This window comes from Vigna unguiculata, chromosome 4 (assembly GCF_004118075.2).
Source record: "Vigna unguiculata cultivar IT97K-499-35 chromosome 4, ASM411807v1, whole genome shotgun sequence".
Classification (NCBI taxonomy): domain Eukaryota; kingdom Viridiplantae; phylum Streptophyta; class Magnoliopsida; order Fabales; family Fabaceae; genus Vigna; species Vigna unguiculata.
This window is the reverse complement of record NC_040282.1, coordinates 38,804,939-38,824,810: the sequence shown is the minus strand read 5'-3', so window position 1 is coordinate 38,824,810 and position 19,872 is coordinate 38,804,939. Positions and strand designations below refer to the sequence as shown.

The window sequence follows — 19,872 nt, the reverse complement described above, 5'->3', positions numbered from 1 at the left end:
TGACATGCTTATCAAAGTTAGATTTGTACTATCTATGCAAGTTTTGGTTGATTTCATGGAAAATTTCAAGACTGTACAGGAACATACAAAAAATCATATGGTGATGAACAAGATCCAAAAAGTGGTCAATGCTCACATTGTTCAGATGAGGTAAATTTGTAGAACAAAGGCAATATTGTTTGAAATTTGGAAAAAAATTAAAAAGTTTTGACTTTTTTTTTACTGCATTTTGTTTTAGTATACTTCATACTCCATTTTGATATTTTATTTTGACATTATTATATTTTAATTCAACTGGGATGTGTTGTTGCTATTAATTTGACATTGTTTGAAACTTTATCTTTTAATTTTAACAGGTTCGTCATAATTTTGTTTATTAGGAACGTATTACAAGTATTGGAACATATTTGAAGCTTGGAGAAGAATATGGGTACATTAAGATCACCTTGAGAGGGAACCATAGAAAGTAACACATTATCATTATGCGAAAAATTGGTACTAATAACAAGTCTAACAAGTTTGAATGGTTGCTCAATGGTGGGTTGGAATACTTTAGACTTCTCATTGTCCTCAATGCGATTATTATTTTGACTGTAATTGTTATGTCTCTTAATTGATATTGCATTGAGGACAACCAAAATTGACAATAAAGTTGGTTTCTGGTTTCAATGTAAAAGCTCCGATGGCTGCTTAGTATTGTGTTCATTACTTTCATTAGCTTCCTTTTAAAACCATCTACTGAATTAATAAAACTTTCTTTTCGTGTGGATGATTCTAACATGATATGTCTTTCTTATAGCATGAGAATGTTAGAGGAAGTGGAGGAGTTTAATATGGACAAAGTTAGAGAAAATAAAACAAAAGGGTGGGGGATTTTAGCGTGAGGACATGCAATGATTTAGGTCAACAATAGGTGATATGTTCCAGAGCATGATGACGAAATACTGCGGTTCAAATTTATAAAGATTTGATGTGTAAAAGTCTTTACTATTATAATTACCGGAAGAAATTTTATTGGTTTTTATCTCAATATTTTTTAATATATTGAATAGTTATTTTATTTTATTTAGGGTTAAATATGTTTTTTTATTCTCTCAAAGTGAAATAGAATTAGTCCTTCTTCAAAATTTCTGATAAATTTAGTCATTCATCTTTAAAAATGCGTGAATTTAGTCCTTTTAACCAAATTTTGTTATGTTTATCTAACGTTCTAAGCGAATTTCATGATAGTATTTGAATTGTTTACACCGTTTGACACATTTTCGCTTCAATGTTAACTCAAATATTATCATAAAATACGTTTAAAATGTTAAATAAACTTAACAAAATTTGGTAAGAAAGACTAAATTTACGCATTTTTAAAGATAAAGGACTAAATTGATATAAAGTTTCGAAAATTGACTAATTACAAAATTTACTGAAACTGAGGGATACGAAAACATATTTAACCCTTTTATTTATTAAGAGTAAAATGACAAAAAAATTTAGTTACATATTTTGATAAATAGTTTTGCAATTTAATATATTGTTTAATTTTGATAAATAGTTTTGCAATTTAATGTATTGTTTAATTTTACCACGGATTTAAGAGTGAACTTTAAACGAGTTATAATATCATCTTATTTAGTTTCTGTATTTATTTAATTAAATATTTGCTTTTTCCACTCCCACACAGTTTATTGCCGTATTATAAAACTTTATTTACTTTATTGACCAACAATAGGAGCAATATTATTGAATCAACATTGAATACTTTAGTATCAACTATTTTTTATTCACCAACAAACATGAAAATATTACTAAATGAACATATAAGACTTTGATATTAACCTTTTTCACAAAAAAAACACGGGTATGAACATTATATTATATATATATATATATATATATATATATATATATATATATATATATATATATATATATGGTTAAGAAGTTACAGTAAAAAAGTATATTGAAAGAGTTAACCATTTTTTATTATTTTAAAACATTATAAATGTATTAGTCTTCATACAGTTAAAATATTAATGTTTTTAGAATGAGATATTTTTTACAAAATGTTAATACATTTTTTTATTTATTTTTCTTAACAATGACTTTTCCTGTGTAAATTATGTGATATAATAAGTATTTCACTAATTATATGATCCGTTTCTAAAATTTTTCATTAATTGACCCATTAATTCTATTAATTGTTTTTAATTGTCTAATTATGGATTGATTGTTTTTTATTTCATAGTTTTGAAATCTTTTAAATTCATACATTTGTAATTAATAATTACATATTTAATTTGTAATTTTTCTTTTATCAATTAGTTGATTTCATTAGTTTTAAATTTCTTTATTTGTGAATGGAGACTTTTTAAATTATTTTATTTCTTACACTTCATCTAATTATTCAAAGTTTTTATACTTAGGTGAAGTGATTTTATATATAAAAATTTAAATATATATATATATATATATATATATATATATAAATTATAATTAAGTTTAATTATTAACTTAATCTCAATTTTGAGAGAACAAAATTAGATATTTTAAAGAGAAAGAAACATAAATTGAATAAAAAATAATAACGAGACCAAATTAATATTTTTAAAGATAAAAGATAAAATTAAACTTAACCATAATAAAAAGACAAAAATAAATCAAAAACAATAAATTAAAGTACTAAATCAATAATTAAATATTTTTTTACTCTAATCCCACGTGACGTGGTAAGTCAAGATTACAACCATTTCACATGTCCAAGTAGAAGTAATACCAAAAATACTCTTAGAAAAAATAAATATAAAACAACAAAAGTGTTGGTCAACCAAATTAAACAATAAAATGATTTTTAGACAAACAAAATTTCGACAAAATTAATAAATAATTATTTTTTTATTAAAATTACAAAAATAAAATAATAAAGTTTTAACATTTTTTTACCGAAAATAATAATTAGTTAAATATTATCAAACCAAACTTTATCAAAATATAATTTCTCGATAAACAATAAGAAAAATTACTTTTAACTATAAAATTTTGACAACTTATAATGGTTTTTAACTTTTTATTTTTTCATTTTCAAAATTTTAAAATTATTTAAAAAATAACACATCGTATTATGAGATAAAGATCTCAAAATTTATTAGTCAAAAGAATGATGTTTCCGTGCACATGAATGTTAAAAGAACACAATAAATAACTCCATTCTCAAGTTCTTAGGCCTTACACAAACATCTCTTAGCATAAAAGGACTCCGTGCAATCTTCACTGCAATATCAAAGAAAACAACAAAAGTTTCTCCATTTACTCTCCACCATGTCCAAAGAAACCATTGACCCCTACCACCGCCTCCAAATCCTCCCCAACCCCGACGGCACCTTCACTCGCCTCATCGGCAACGCTGTTCCAAACACCGCACCCTCCTCAGACCCCTCTCTTCCCATTTCAGTTCTCACCAAAGACATCACCATCAACCCACACAACCACACATGGCTGCGCTTATTCCTCCCACGATCACTGCTATCCTCTTCCAACCCTAACAAGCTTCCTCTCATCGTTTTCTTTCACGGAAGCGGATTCGTGCTGCTCAGTGCGGCTTCCTGCGTGTTCCATGATTTCTGCATCCAAATCGCCGATTCCGCTCAGGCCATTGTGGCCTCCGTCGAGTACCGTCTCGCGCCGGAGCACCGACTGCCGGCGGCCTACAACGACGGCGCAGAAGCGCTGCGGAGGATCGCAAACTGCGAAGATGAGTGGTTGCGTCAATACTCGGATTATTCCAAGTGTTATCTTATGGGGAACAGCGCTGGAGCCACTATCGCTTACCACACAGGTCACTCTCCTTCTACTTCATCTCAATCCGTTTTAAATTCTTTATAAATGATGAGTTTTGTGAACATTAATTAAGTTTGAGGATTTGTTTGATGAAAGTGAATTTTGTTTCCTTGCAGGTTTACGTGCAGTTGAAGAGGTGAATGATCTTGATGGAGTGAAGATCCAAGGGTTGATATTGCGTCAACCATTCTTCGGCGGAGTGCAGAGGACAGAGTCAGAGTTAAGGCTTGCGAATAACCCATTCCTTCCTCTATGTGTTGCGGATTCGATGTGGGAGTTGGCACTGCCAACTGGTGCTGATCGTGACCATGAATATTGCAGTGTAAGAGCTGGAAATGGGGTTCATAAATTTGAGAAGATGAGGGAGCTTGGTTGGAGGGTGTTGGTGAGTGGCAACAATGGTGACCCATTGGTGGATCGTGATAAGGAATTGGTGCAATTGATGGAAGAAAAAGGGGTGAAAGTGGTGAAGGATTTTCAAGAAGAAGGCTTCCATGGAGTTGAACTCTTTGACCCATTGAAAGCAAGCCAGTTCATTGATTTAGTTAAACATTTCATTAACCCAATCTGTGTTTAGGGTTAAATTATCATGTTCTTGTGCATCATAGTTGTTTCAACCTTCTACCATAAAAAGATTGACATCACTGATGCATCTAAATAAGGAAAATTATCTTTTTGACAAACTTTTTACTTAAATAGGTAATTTGTGAAAGTTTGTAAATAATTATTGTGATAGAGAAGTTTTGTCTTCTACAATAACTCCTATGAATGGAGTCTTCGTTCATAGAATAAATTGAGGAATAAAATGGTATTTTATTTTTCATAGTTATTATTAATAATAGATTATTAAAGATTAAATATGTTTTTTTATCATTGTAGTGAAATTATAATTAGTTTATTTACAAAATTTTACATCAATTAGTCTATTACTTTAAATATGTCTAAATTTATTATTTTAACCAAATTTTATTAAAATTATTTGATATTTTATGTAGAAATGTAGTTAATTAACGGATGTTGCACTTATAATAGACATTAATAAACATGTTACAAGGACAACAAATATTAATTTGTGAGTTTTCTTAAAAATTTTCTTCAATATTTTTTTCACTAAAACTATGAAAAATAATATACAATAAATGATGAATTTTTTTAAAATTCTAGACTCTCAATCTCCTTAGGAATCGCCTAATGTCCTCGTCATCCCCATCTCCAACAACCTTCAATTTTTTTGACATCTTGACCAGATATTTTTAATAAAAATTATGACCATTTGAAATTTTTTATTACTGAATCTTCACAATTCTAAGTATACATCCAATATCCCATGGTCGAACACTTTAAATTTAAATACATCATAATAAAAATTATAATAAAAAAATTTGAGTCAAAAATTTTCTTTTACAAAATCATAATTAAGCTAAAAACGTAACAACAAAACCTTTAGCCCACACAACCATATGCAATAACAAATTAGTCTAGAAAGTACCTTTATTATTTTTAATGATAATAATCTCTATAATCATTGTAAGAAAAGTTAAATAATGACGAATTTATGGTCATTGTGGATGTAAAAGGTGGCAATGACATATCTGAATTTATGTTCTAGTTGTTGGCAAATGATTTCATATTGGTTATAGGATAACAGTTCTAAACAAATTTGATATGACAATGATTATACGTCAATCGTTATTGCACATACGTAAAATGATTATAGTTTTAGAATAATTATTATTGAAAATAACGACATTCAATTTGGTAAGTTTTTTTTTTTTTAAGTTGAGAAGACGACGATTTTAGGATAAATATAGTCAAAATTAGGATATGACGATTTTTTAAATTTATTTAAATTTATATTTTACATTAAATTTTATTTAAATTTTATTTTAAATATTTATATATTAATGATTTCTAAATAAATATTAGAGTTAGTTTAAAAATAATAACTTTATAAATTGATATGTAAAATTTTAAAAAGTTTTATAACAATTTTAGATGTCACAAATTTTTAAATAAATTTATTTTAAAACAATTCTATAACAATTTTAAAATATTTGTATAATAATTTAAAATATTAATAATTGTTAAATAAAATTTAAAATAAATAAATTTATTTTGCACATGCTATAAAATTGTTTTAAAATTATTTTATAAAGTTTTTTAACAATTCTAACATTTATCAAAAAATTATTGATATATAAATATTTAAAATAAAATTTAAATAAAGTTTAATGCACAGTATAAATTTAAATAAATTTAATTTATTTAAAAATTTTAATTATAATAAAAATATCATTGTAATATCATTGTAATATTTCAGTTTAAAACATAAATTTGAATTAAATTAAGATAAGATAACAAAGATAGAAACAAAGTTGTGATTTTTCATATAAATAATATATATGTTACTCTCATTGTTATATTATACCGTGACGTGATACAACGTCGACAAGACATATGGTAAAAAAATTTAAATTTTAAAAGAATTAAAAAATTTTAAAAATAAAAAAACCACGAAATAACCATATACTTCCTTAACGAGGTTAGTATATTTTTATCGGAAAGAAATTAATTATAACAAATTTACTAAAACAAAACTAAATTAAAACTAATAAAACAAGAGGACCGATCTATAATTTCTCTAAAATATAAAAACCAATTAGTTAACCTATTTTTTAAAATGTCACCAAATTTGAATTATCTTGTAGATGTTTCTATCTCATAAAGTTTATTTTTCAGTTTTCTCGTGACTTATGTATACCAATGGTTGAAATTTAAATTGAAAGAATTCCCATTAACGATAAAGAAAAAGAAAATGATATATTAAAAAAGTTTTTTTTAACAAAATTTGACAAATAAAAATTACTATCTTTATTACTTCATTTTCATTAAAAAATAAAAATTTATCTACTATAATATTATTAATAAAAAATTTGTCAACTTTGAAAAAAAATTATGAAAAACTCATTTTCCAAAAGAAAATGCGGGCACTCCACAAATTTTTCTTGTAGTTCATGCGTTAAAGTTTGACACATTAAGTTAATATTGACAAAACTATTTTTGCAATTTGATAAGAAACTAATGTAGTTAATATAATTTTTTATATTTTTTATTTTATTTTATTTCCTAAAAACATGATTATGAAATTTAAATTCAACCTATTTAATTAAAGCTGGATTGAATTTTCAAAATTCCAAACTATACATATATGCAGCCTTATATACTGCAAAGTAAACTTTTTTTATTACAGTTATTAACTTAAAATTGATTTAAATCCAGTTTTTGACAGTTAATCAGCTTTGAATTTGTTATGCTAATTCAATACCGATTTTAGAACCAATTTAAATAATCAATCGATTATAAAACTCATTTTTAAAACCACAGCAGTTTTTAACCAGTTTCAGAAAAATTAAAAAATTCGTTATATCCAAATCATTTAAATGTAGGACTGGGCAAAATATACCGAACTGCACTGCACTATCAATAACTGCACTGAACTAAAAGATAGTTCGCTTGAACTGTACTGAACTGAAAAACAGTTCAGACGAACTGAACTGCACTGTTTTTTTCTTTTTCTAATAAACTGAATTGTACTATACTGCACTGCACTATAATATGAACTGAACTGAATTGTTATAAACTGAACTGTTTTATGAATTACACTAAGTTTGAAATGAACTGCACTATTTTTGAACTAGATTAACTATTTTTTAACTGAACTGCACTACTTTTGAATTTAACTAGACTGTTTTTGAACCGAATTGCATTGATTTTGAACCGAATTGCACTAATTTTGAACTGAATTTCACTGTTTTTGAATCGAATTGCACTGATTTTGAATCAACTACACAATTTTTTAAACCAAACTATACTATTTTTGAACTAAACTGCATTATTTTTTAACGAAACAATACTATTTTTAAATCGAATCATACTAATTTTGAACCAAATTGTATTATTTTTGAACTAAATTACACTAATTTTAAACCGAACTATACTACTTTTAAACTAAATTATACTATTTTTAAACCAAAGTTTGAAAGTGTTTAGGAAACTAATTTTACAACTTTATTAATTTTTTTCTTTTAAACATGTCTTAATACTCATCTTATTAGTTGCAAACACATTATAAAATGTATGTTTAAGTAAAATACAAGTGATGAATTTAAATATAGAAGAAAATATATATATATATATATATATATATATATATATATATATATAAATGTAAGAAGGGTTGAATTATTATTCACAGGAACTTGAATTTAAATAAAGATATATTTTTTTAAAATAGAAATGGAAAAACATATTAACATCCTATGGGTGCTTAACAAATACTCTTTAATTTTGTAGAGGAAGTCCATATTTAACAAATACGTCAATAACTTTAATGGTTTCTTTGCAGAAAAAACATGCATCCAAATTGGTTCTTTTTCTCGTTAAAGTTTATCATTGTCCATATTTTTTGAACCTTGTTTATTAGCTTTCAAACATAAAAATCTAAGCTTTTTTACTCTGAGAGTGGGTGCTGATTGAAATAAAAGAAATGGAAACTGTTCTAATATAGAATAGGAAAGGGACACCCAGTTCAATTCGTACACGGGTTAACTGATATAAGTTTGGTTTGTTGAAACTGAACTGAAAAACAGTTAAGTTCAGTTTTAATTACAAATAGTTCAGTTTTTTTCGATATAAAACAATGCAGTTAACCATGGATCAGTACAATTCAGTATATTATGTCCACCCCTATTTAAATGTATGAGATTTGTAAAAGGATTGAATTCGAAGCTGAGAAAGTTGCGAACTTTGACCAACTCAAACCAACACGAAGCAGCAATAAAATAACACAACGAAAACTTGTTTGTTTCACTTCACAGCTTCTCTAAACACTGTAACACACAACACTTTCATCTTCTTCTTCATTAGAGCCTTCTTCCACCACCATATGTCTCATCAATACCACCAACCCATTGATCAATTTTATAAAACATATTGAATATTTTGCTAAATGTTGTAGTGTTTATGTTTATTTTATAAAAAGAAAAATGGTATTGTGACTACCATTTATTAACTTTCATCATTTATTTCCTAACGTAACTTAATATGGACTATTGATTAATATACCATTGTCTTTTCTTTTAAAAGAATCAATAACTCACATCTATGATGTATGAATACGATATACGACATAATAAATTACGATATATGTATCCGATATGGCTGGCGGTACAATTATTTTGAAAGTAATAAGACATGATACGTGATAGATACGCGATATATGAATATTGAAAAATTGGTACAATAATTCTTAAAAACATAATAAATATATGATTGTTATTGTGTTAATCCAAATTAAAACTATATGTACTAAAATTATCAACATAAAAAATATAAATTATTGTCATCATAAAAGTACCATAGTAGGAAAACTCTTAAATAATAATGACCAATTTTAGTAACAAAAAATATATTAGAGACCAATTCCCTAATTAGAGACTAATTTATAGACTAATTATTTTGGTAATCAAACCCTTGGTAACTAATGTTTAGAAACCAATTATTTTGGTAGTCAAAATCTTGGTAACTAATGTTAGTGACCATTTTAGAAATCAATTCATAATAAAAATTATTTTAATTATAAATTTAGAGACTAATTATAATTTTTTGGAAATATTTTAGTTGCCAATAATTTTTGGTTTTTAAATTTATACTTAAATTGGTCACTATATAGTGACTAATTATTTTCGTTACTAAATGATCATCATTCAAAGATTTTTTTTGTACTGTACTACGACTTTGTAAATTAAATACTTCTCTGATAAGTATAGGTATCCTAAAGTATTATATACGGATACGTGTCGGACACGGATACGTGACCTAGGTATTGGTGCGGTGGTGACTCACACTAAGTCAAGTCATGTGAGGAATAAAAATAAAAGTCACAGTATTATTTTCTTTAAAAAACATTGTTATTAGAAGGACACATATGTTTTTACTAGATTTTATAAATTATTTAAATTTAAATTACATTTGAATTAAAAATACGTTGATAAATATTAAAAATAATACCTAATTAAAATTAAAATTTAATGTTTAATACCTTAAATGTTGGAATCCATCTTCATCTTTAACTATAAAGTATTAAAACGTATTAATAATAGATAAAAAATATGTTAAGATATAAAATATAATAATTAAAATAATAATAATTAAGCTATAAATTACAAACTAAAGTGAAATATCTTCTAACTTATAAACTACTGCTAAAATAAATTAAAATATGCCTTATTAATTATTTTTATTATCTTTTATCAAAGACAGAGCTCTAGAGATTAAGTTGCATAGCCCCATAATTTGAGTACTTATCTATAAAGAAATAACCTTTGGAATTGTCACATAGTAATAATTAAATTATAAAATTTTAAAATATAAAATTACCAAAATATAAAATAATATTATTAATAATGTATTATACATCAAATCACCTTCAATCTCAGTCGGGATCCTTTTAATATGGATCAAGTTAATTCAACCAAACTTCTACACGTTTATCAAAAATATATTTTTTTTAATCCAATCCCACGTGGTAAGTTAATATTACAACTATTTCACATATCCACGTAAATGTGATACCAAGAATACTCTTAGCAAAAAAAAAAAAAATATATATATATATATATATATAACCACAAAAGTGTTGGTCAACCAAATTAAACAATCCTCTCTCCTTGCACATGCATATTAAAGAACACAATAAATAACTCCATTCTCAACTTCTTATTCTTACACAAACGATCTCTTAGCATTAAAGGACTCGGTGCAATCTTCACTGCAATATCAAAGAAAACAAAAAAAGTTTCTCCATTTACTCCACCATGTCCAACGAAACCATTGACCCCTACCACCGCCTCCAAATCCTCCCCAACCCCGACGGCACCTTCACTCGCGGCAACGCCGCTCCAACCACCGCACCCTCTTCAGACCCCTCTCTTCCCATCTCAGTTCTCACCAAAGACATCACCATCAACCCACACAACCACACATGGCTGCGCTTATTCCTCCCACGATCACTGCTATCCTCTTCCAACCCTTCCAACCCCAACAAGCTTCCTCTCATCATTTTCTTTCACGGAGGGGGATTCGTGCTGCTCAGTGCGGCTTCCTCCATGTTCCATGATTTCTGCGTCCAAATGGCCGATTCCGCCCAGGCCATTGTGGCCTCCGTCGAGTACCGTCTCGCGCCGGAGCACCGACTGCCGGCGGGCTACGACGATGGCGCGGAAGCACTGCGGTGGATCGGAAACTGCGAAGATGAGTGGTTGCGTCAATACGCGGATTATTCCAAGTGTTATCTTATGGGGAACAGCGCTGGGGCCACCATCGCTTACCGGACAGGTCATCTCCTTCTACTTCATCTGAATCCGTTTTAAATTCTTTATAAATGATGAGTTTTGTGAACATTAATTATAAGTCTGAAGATTTGTTTGATGAAAGTGAATTTTGTTTCCTTGCAGGTTTACGTGCAGTTGAAGAGGTGAATGATCTTGATGGAGTGAAGATCCAAGGGTTGATATTGCGTCAACCATTCTTTGGCGGAGTGCAGAGGACAGAGTCAGAGTTAAGGCTTGCCAATAACCGACTCATCCCTCTGTGTGTTACGGATTCGATGTGGGAGTTGGCACTGCCAACTGGTGCTGATCGTGACCATGAATATTGCAGTGTAAGGGCTGGAAATGGGGTTCAGAAATTTGAGAAGATGAAGGACCTTGGTTGGAGGGTGTTGGTGAGTGGCAACAATGGTGACCTGTTGGTGGATCGTTATAAGGAATTGGCGCAATTGATGGAAGAAAAAGGGGTGAAAGTGGTGAAGGATTTTCAGGAAGAAGGCTTCCATGGAGTTGAACTCTTTGACCCATTGAAGGCAAGCCAGTTCATTGATCTAGTTAAACATTTCATTAACCCTAACTGTGTTTAGGGCTAAATTATCGTGTTCTCCTGCACCAAACACAATTGTTAACATGTTACATTCATAGTTATTTCAACTTTCTGCCACAAAAAGATTGACATCACTGATGCATCTAAATAACTGTTGCAATAGAGAAGTTTTGTCTTCTACAATAACTCTTATGATTGGAGTCTTCATCCATAATATAAATTGAACAATAAAATGATATTTTCTTCTTCATAGTTTTATTAATAATATTATTAAAGTTAAATACATTTTATCCTTTTAGTGAAAAATGTAATTAGTCCATTTTTAAAATTTTAGTTCATTATTTTTAAAAAATGTGTAAATTTAATCATTTTAACTCAACTTTATTAAATTTATTTAACATTAAGTAAATTTAGTCAATTAATGTATGTCTGTTATGAAATAAATCGAATAATATAGAGAATGATGACAGATAATAGAGAAGGGAAGAACAAGAGAGAATAGAGAATGAGAGAATATGGAGCAACTCATCTATGCATTATTATTAATAGGAAGAGTCCTGTTTATAGATACAATATGTAATCCATAAAGGAAACAAATCAACATAGTTAATACAAATATTTACCATAAAGAGTAATGAATCATATGAGTAAATGTATCAAATCAATGGACAATCATTAATTCATAACACTCCCCCTTGAGTGTCCATTGATAAAGAATGTGCCTCGTTAAAACCTTACTAGGAAAAACCCTTTGGATAAAAAAACCTAGTGAAGGAAAAAGAGTACAACATTCTGTATTCTTTAATATAATATTGTTCATCACATATTCTATTTCTCCCCCTCATTACATCATTAAGGTGACAGAGTCCGAATTTGTGAGTCATTTGCTCAAAAGTTTTTCTTGGCAAAAACTTTACAAATAGACTTGTCATATTTTCAGATGAACGAATTTTTGGATATCTATATCATCCTTTCAATTGAACAATACACTATTGTCTTCATATATGGTTGTTGATTCCATCTTTCTCGGGGATAGTCACAAGTTTCTTGCACATGTTGAATTATAAACCTTAACCAAACATATTCATAACTTTCCTCGTAATTTTGTATGATTAGACGATGTTGCTACTATGGTTTGTTTCATATACCTTCATGAAACCATTGTGCTACCACATGTGTACAAACATCTTGCTTGTGATCAACCATTGTGACATTGTAAGAATATGTAAAATAACATGCATATCCATAACCCATTGGTCTGAATCTGAATCATTTGGATGGAATAAGCTCATATTCGTAGTACCCTTAAAGTAACGAAGTATATGTTTTACTCCAAACCATTTTCTTCTTGTAGTTGAAGAACTATATCTTGCTTAACAAATTTATAGCAAATGCAATATTAGATCGAGTATAATTCGCAAGATACATTAGTGTTTCTATGACACTAAGATATGGTGCTTCTAGACCAAGAAGATCTTCATCATTTTCTTGAGGTCTAAGAAGAGTCTTTATCAACATCTAACGACCTCGCAACTATTGGAGTGCATAATGGACATGACTTGTCCATTTAGAACATTTTAAGCACCTTAATTATATAAGCTTCTTGACGTATAAAAACACCTTTATTTAAATACTCAATTTCTAATTTCAAATAAGACTTTGCCCTCAAAGATCATTCATCTCAAATTATTTCTTTGAGTAATCAATTGCCTTTGTGAGCTCATTAGGAATTCCAACGATGTTTATGTCATCTACATAAACAATAATTATGGCAAATTCATTATTTGGATCTTTTCATATAAATACAAGAACAAATAGGATCACTTTTATATCCTTCTTTTAATAAGTACTCAATAAGACGGTTATGCCACACACGTCTTGATTTCTTTAATCAATAAAAGAGCATGTTCAATTTTATTGAATAACCCTCTTTAGAGTTTGTCTTGTTGGACAAATAAAATCCTTCAGGGATTTTCAAATAAATATGATTCTCAAAAGAACCGTACTAATAGGTTGTAACATCATCCATTAGATGTAAATGCAAACCTTGTTGTGCAACTAGGATAATCGAATATTGCAATGTTGTTGCATCCAATACTAGTGAACATGTTTTTTCACTAATCAATACAAGGTTTTGTGAACAACCTTGAGCAACCAATTATGCTTTGTATCTAACAATTTCATCATTTTTAATTTGATTTTTGCGCAAAAATCCATATGTACCCAACGGGTTTCATAACTTTAGGTGTGCGAACTATATGTTCAAAAACCTTTCGTTTAGCAAACAAATATAATTATGCTTCTTTGCATATTTTCATTTTTGGCCAATCTTTTCTTTGCCGACAATCTTCAATGATCATTACTTATTGATCCTCATTGTCATTCATAGCATTCATCGCTATGTTATAAGTAAAAGTTTCGTCAATGTTAACTTCATTTTGGTTTCATATTATATGATTGATGATATAATTTATTGAGATCTCATCATTTTCAACCATTTCAGGTACCTGATGTTCTTATGGAACCGAACCATTAATTATGTCAAATGAATCTTTTGGGATTTTAACCTTTTCGATTAGGTCATTTTGCATTTTAGCTCCCTTTCTCATTGAAGAGTTTTTATATTTGGAACCAATAGGTCTATCACGCTTCAAACGTGTCCACATGAGTTTTTCAACCCTTTTTTTTTTGCATCATAATAACTGATCATGTCAAACAAGACAATCATTTTGATTTGTAAACTTCTGGTTTACTATGACATACATTTTAATTGTACTAATAAACTTGTAGTACAAACTATAAGAGAATGTTGATAATTTCTTCAACACACTTTCTTTTTCAACTCAATCATAGAGATATAAAAATATTTCATAGCTTTTTCATTGTTTGTCTCAATATAATATCCATTTAGACAAATGTCATTGAAACTTAATAAGTTTCTATTCTATTCAACTTCTTGGTAGAAGTATAATAGCTCTTCTAGAGTCTTCAAATATATTTGTAGTACTATAAATAATACTAGCATTGATGTCTCGCATTATCAAACAAGAGAAAAATTTATTACTCTTGAGAATTGTATAAGTTGTTGCACTATCAATAAGACACATATCTTTTTGGTACTAGTGCAAACATTCGTTTTTCATATAAACGTAAATATCAATATGAGATTTTTTTTTAACACTCTCTTAATCAATGAGGTGATCAATGCTTCCATTTTCTTTAGCAAAGAAAATAACAATATCAAGATGAGTAGCATCCATATGGCCATAATCAGAATCACCATCTTCATAAGCAAAGTGTGTTTCTATGTTCTTCTCATTATTTGTAAGATGCTTTGGTGTACAATAAGTACAACTCAAATGGCCTTTACCATCGTAATGGTAATAAATACTTTCATCTTTTTGTCAATATTTTCACATTTTCCTTTTCTTTTTTTTTTTCACATTATTATGCCACTTCTGGTGACAAAATGTGTCTTTGAAATTTTCTTTATAACCATGTCCAAAATCAAGATCATGATCACGATCATGAAAATATAAATAAAATGTTGCTGCATTCACTTCTGGAAATGAAGCAGAACCAATTTAGACATGTTTCATGATTTTCTTGAGGTCAAAAGCTCATTGCTTTGTTCAGCCATACAAAGGCATGAAATAAATTCATAATATTGATCGCTGCATTCACTTCTGGGAATGGAGCATATTAGGCGGATCTCATGATTTTTCATCAAAAGCTTTATTGCTTTATCCAGCCAGCCATACATAGGCATGAAATAAATTCACAATATTTGTGAAATCTCTTTTCACAATATTTTTGTCATGTTGCTTAGATGCTTTATTTATATATTTAATTGTATCCCAATATCCATTGCATCTAAATATATTTCAAAATTTAAAATCCAATATAAGGAATTCTTCCTTGTAATATCAAGGGTCACAAATCCAAATTTTGCAACATTTCGTGTGTTTAGAACTAGCACATAAAATAATTATATTAATAATAATAATCACCGTCAAAATAAAAATAAAAATAATAAGACGAAGATGAAAATTGATAAAGTTAAATAATTCTTATCACAAGAGGAAGAATATAAGGTAAAATTATAATTTGAGAAAGGATTAGAAAGAGCCTGGATTGAGACACGCATAACATTGTCGTTATAGAGAAAAAACTTTCACTAGTCCTCAATTGGTTGGAGCATCGTGCTGATAACGTGTTATGGAATAAATCGAATAACATAGAGAATGACGACAGATAATAGAGAAGAGAATAGAGAATGAGAGAATAGGGAGCAACAACTCATCTATGTATTATTATTAATAGGAAGAGTCCTGTTTATAGATACAATATGTAATCCATAAAGGAAACAAATCAACTTAGTTAATACAAATATTTACCATAAAGAGTAATGAATCATATGAATACATGTATCAAATCAATGGACAATCATAACAATGTTATATTTATAATAGACATGAATAAATATATGATGTAAGGACACAAACATTAATTTTTGGATTGTTTTGTTTCTTTTTAATTTTTTTGTCAATATTTTCTTTCAAAAAATCAATATACAATATAATAATACAATTCAAAAATTTCAGAATTTTGTAAGTACTATGAATATCTTATATAAAGTTGTAAGTACGGAAAAATAGGTGAAAAATAATAAAAAAATAAAAAACATATAACAAACGATGAATCATCTTTCGGACATAAGAAGATTATGGAAATAATTATCGGGAATCTCAGTTATGAGATTCCATTGTAGAAGACACAAATGATTTTTTTTTTTTAAATTCAAGGCTCCTAATCCCCTTCCGGATAGGCTAACGCTTTGATCATCCATTCCCAACGACCTTCATTTTTTTAGCATCTCCATTAGAAGTCCGTAAAATAAGTTATGATTATTTTAAGTTTTTCACCACTAAATTTTTATAACTCTAAATTTGTTATCAATATCTTAGACTTAAACACTCTGCATTTGAATGCATTCTAATAAAAATTATTAAAAAAAACTTAAGTCAAAATCTTTTTATAACTATTTTTAGTGAATTTTATAAAATCAGTAACAACACGACGTTTAAGGTACACAACAATATACAGTAACAAATTAGTTTAGAAAGCACCTTTGTTAATTTTAATGATGATAATCTCTATAATCATTGTAAAAAAAGTTAAATAACGACGATTTTATGGTCATTGTGGATGTAAAAGGTGGCAATGACATATCTGAATTTATGTTCTAGTTGTTGGCAAATGATTTCATATTGGTGATAGGATAACAGTTATAAAAAAATTTGGCAATGATTATACGTCAATCGTTATTGCAAATACGTAAAATGATTATAGTTTTAGAATAATTATTATTGAAAATGACGACATTCACAATTTGGTAAGTTTTTTTTAAGTTGAGAAGATGACGATTTTAGAGTAAATATCGTCAAAATTAGGATATGATAAAGGACTTACGGATAATCGCCATTGTATGAGATCACAATAACTAAAATTGGAATTGTCGTCGAAAGAGCGATTATTTACATAATTTCTTCTTCTCTCGCTTATCCTTTTCATTGTGCTGCGATTTGCACTCTTCTCTATTATTGTTGCAGCATTTTAACAATTTTATGTTATTCATAAATTCTATATATAGAGACCGTCCAATCTATATATATATATATATATATATATATATATATATATATTAATGTTGTATGCTATACATTGTCTTATTTATATATATATAGAACTTTGTTAATACAAGTTTTCTTTTAATTTTTTTTTTTATTATATTTAGATTAAAATACTCTTTTGGTTTCAATATGTTTTTAATTCTTAAATCCTTAAATTCAACAACAAAATGTTATTTTCTAATATTAACAGAAATTGTACTTTGAAAATAAAACTAATTTTTATTATGATTGAAAATGAAAATAATTTTATGTAGTATTTTAAAAAGTGTCACCAAATTTGAATTTTCTTGTAAATGTCTCTATCTATCATAAAGTTAATTTTCTCTTTCCTCGTGACTTATGAGTACGAATGTTTGAAATTTAAAAGTGAAGAATCCCATCAGCGATAAAGAAAATGCCGGCACACCACAAATTTTTCTTCTGGTTCATGCATCCAAGTTTGACACATTAAGTTAATAATGACAAAACTATATTTTCAATTTGATAAGAAACTAACGTCTAAGTTAATATTATTTATTTATTTTTTTTCATTTTTTTTCCTAAAAACATGATTATGAAATTTAAATTCGACCTATTTAATTAAAGCCGGATTGAATTTTCAAAATTCCAAACTATATATTCAGCCTTATATACTGCAAAGTAAACTTTTTTTTTATTACAAATAAATTATAAAGTAAAATTGTCAAAATTTGATTCGGATACTTTTTAAAATCACACCAGTTTCAACATTTTGAAAACCACACAACACTTTCATCTTCTTCTTCCTAGCTTTCTTCCACCACCATGTCTGATCAACACCAGCAACCCATTGATCCCTATCGCCACCTCGATTTCGTTCTAAATCCTAACGGCACCCTCACTCGTTCACGTCACATTCCAACCACACCACCCTCTTCAGACCCCACTCTCGCAGTTCTCACCAAAGACATAACCATCAATGCACACAACAACACCTGGCTACGTTTATTCTTACCCCAAACAGCACTAACCTCAGACCCAGAACGCCAGAAGCTGCCTCTCATTATTTTCTTCCACGGAAGCGGTTTCGTCGTGTCCAGCGCCGCCTCCACCATGTTCCACCTCTTCTGCTCCGCCATGGCCTCAGCCGTCCCCGCCGTAGTCGCCTCCGTGGAGTATCGCCTCGCCCCGGAGCACCGTCTCCCGGCGGCTTACGACGACGCAGTGGAGGCGTTGGAGTTTGTCAGAAGCAGCCAGGAAGAGTGGCTGAAGAAACACGCCGACATAGGTAACTGTTATATCATGGGGAACAGCGCGGGAGCAACAATCGCCTACATCGCGGGCCTACGTGTGACCGACACGGTGCGTGATCTGGAGCCGTTGAAAATCCAAGGGCTCATATTGCGACAGGTGTTTTTTGGTGGGGTCCAGAGGTGTGGGTCCGAGGTGAGATTAGAGAACGACGAGGTTTTGCCGCTGAGTGTTGCGGATTTGCTTTGGGAGCTGGCGCTGCCCGTTGGCGCTGCCCGTGATCACGAGTATGCGAATCCGAGGGCTGAGAAGTGGGTAGGGAAATTGGAGAGAGTGAGGGATCTAGGGTGGAGGGTGTTGGTGAGTGGGAACGGTGGAGATCCGTTGATTGATCGTGAGAAAGAGTTGGTGGAGATTTTGAAAGAGAAGGGTGTGGAAGTGGTGAGTGATTTTGAGGAAGAAGGGTCTCATGGGGTGGAGTATCGTAATGAATCAAAGGCTACAAAATTCATTGAAGTAGTGAAAAATTTCGTTTCATACAGTGATGTTTAGTGTTTAAAAATGTGTTTTAGGGATTTCTAGAGACATACAAGGATGTTTGTTATATTGTCATGTATTTTGCTTACATTTTGGGATGTTTCATTTGATTGAATTAGGTTAGGGAAAGTTATGTGCTTCTCCTTGTAACTATTAAGAACCTTATTTTAGTTGGTGCGTTAAAAGTGGAATTTGATTCTCTGCTAGTTTTTTGTATGTTATTTTTTTATTGTATTTTTATAATACACTTATTATTATTAATTTTAATATTTTAAAATATATTAAAAAGATATAAGATATTAGTAAAATATATTTTTAGTGTCCGGCAGATGACAGTACTAAAAAATTTAATAAAAAATTTGAATTCTTAAAATGTGTCGCCTTAAGAAAATGCTAGTAGAAATAGAGTAGGGGTGTGAATAGTGAGTGATGCAATGGAAATGGATAAATAAAATAATATTAAAAAAATATTAGAAACAGACAATTTTAAAAGAAGAAATTTACTTTTGTCATTGTGACTTTGTCTTAATTGATTTTTATAGAAAATAAAATTTGAAAAGAATAATTTTGGTTATAATTTTTGTATTTACTTTTATGTATTAAACTAATTGGAATAATGTAAAATGTTAACAATGTTTAATTTTAATGTTATGTGGTCCAATGCACATAC

The 19,872-nt window shown here is 29.0% G+C and overlaps 3 protein-coding genes across 3 annotated transcripts; all 3 read left to right on the top strand.

Annotated features, from left to right (window-relative positions):
• The first annotated feature begins 3,229 nt into the window (after positions 1 to 3,229).
• LOC114181294 (carboxylesterase 1-like) lies at positions 3,230 to 4,511 on the top strand. The gene is made up of 2 exons (XM_028067713.1): positions 3,230 to 3,826; positions 3,945 to 4,511. The coding sequence occupies exons 1-2, from the start codon at positions 3,310 to 3,312 to the stop codon at positions 4,403 to 4,405; spliced, it is 978 nt and encodes a 325-aa protein (XP_027923514.1). The 5' UTR covers positions 3,230 to 3,309; the 3' UTR covers positions 4,406 to 4,511.
• A 6,092-nt stretch (positions 4,512 to 10,603) lies between these two features.
• Positions 10,604 to 11,898, top strand: LOC114181293 (carboxylesterase 1-like). Its single transcript, XM_028067712.1, has 2 exons — positions 10,604 to 11,223; positions 11,343 to 11,898. Exons 1-2 carry the CDS (start codon positions 10,704 to 10,706, stop codon positions 11,801 to 11,803), a joined length of 981 nt encoding a protein of 326 aa, XP_027923513.1. The 5' UTR covers positions 10,604 to 10,703; the 3' UTR covers positions 11,804 to 11,898.
• Positions 11,899 to 18,125: 6,227 nt separating this feature from the next.
• On the top strand, positions 18,126 to 19,423 carry LOC114181081 (carboxylesterase 1-like). The gene has a single exon (XM_028067418.1). It carries the CDS (start codon positions 18,240 to 18,242, stop codon positions 19,215 to 19,217), a length of 978 nt encoding a protein of 325 aa, XP_027923219.1. The 5' UTR covers positions 18,126 to 18,239; the 3' UTR covers positions 19,218 to 19,423.
• Positions 19,424 to 19,872: the final 449 nt, after the last annotated feature.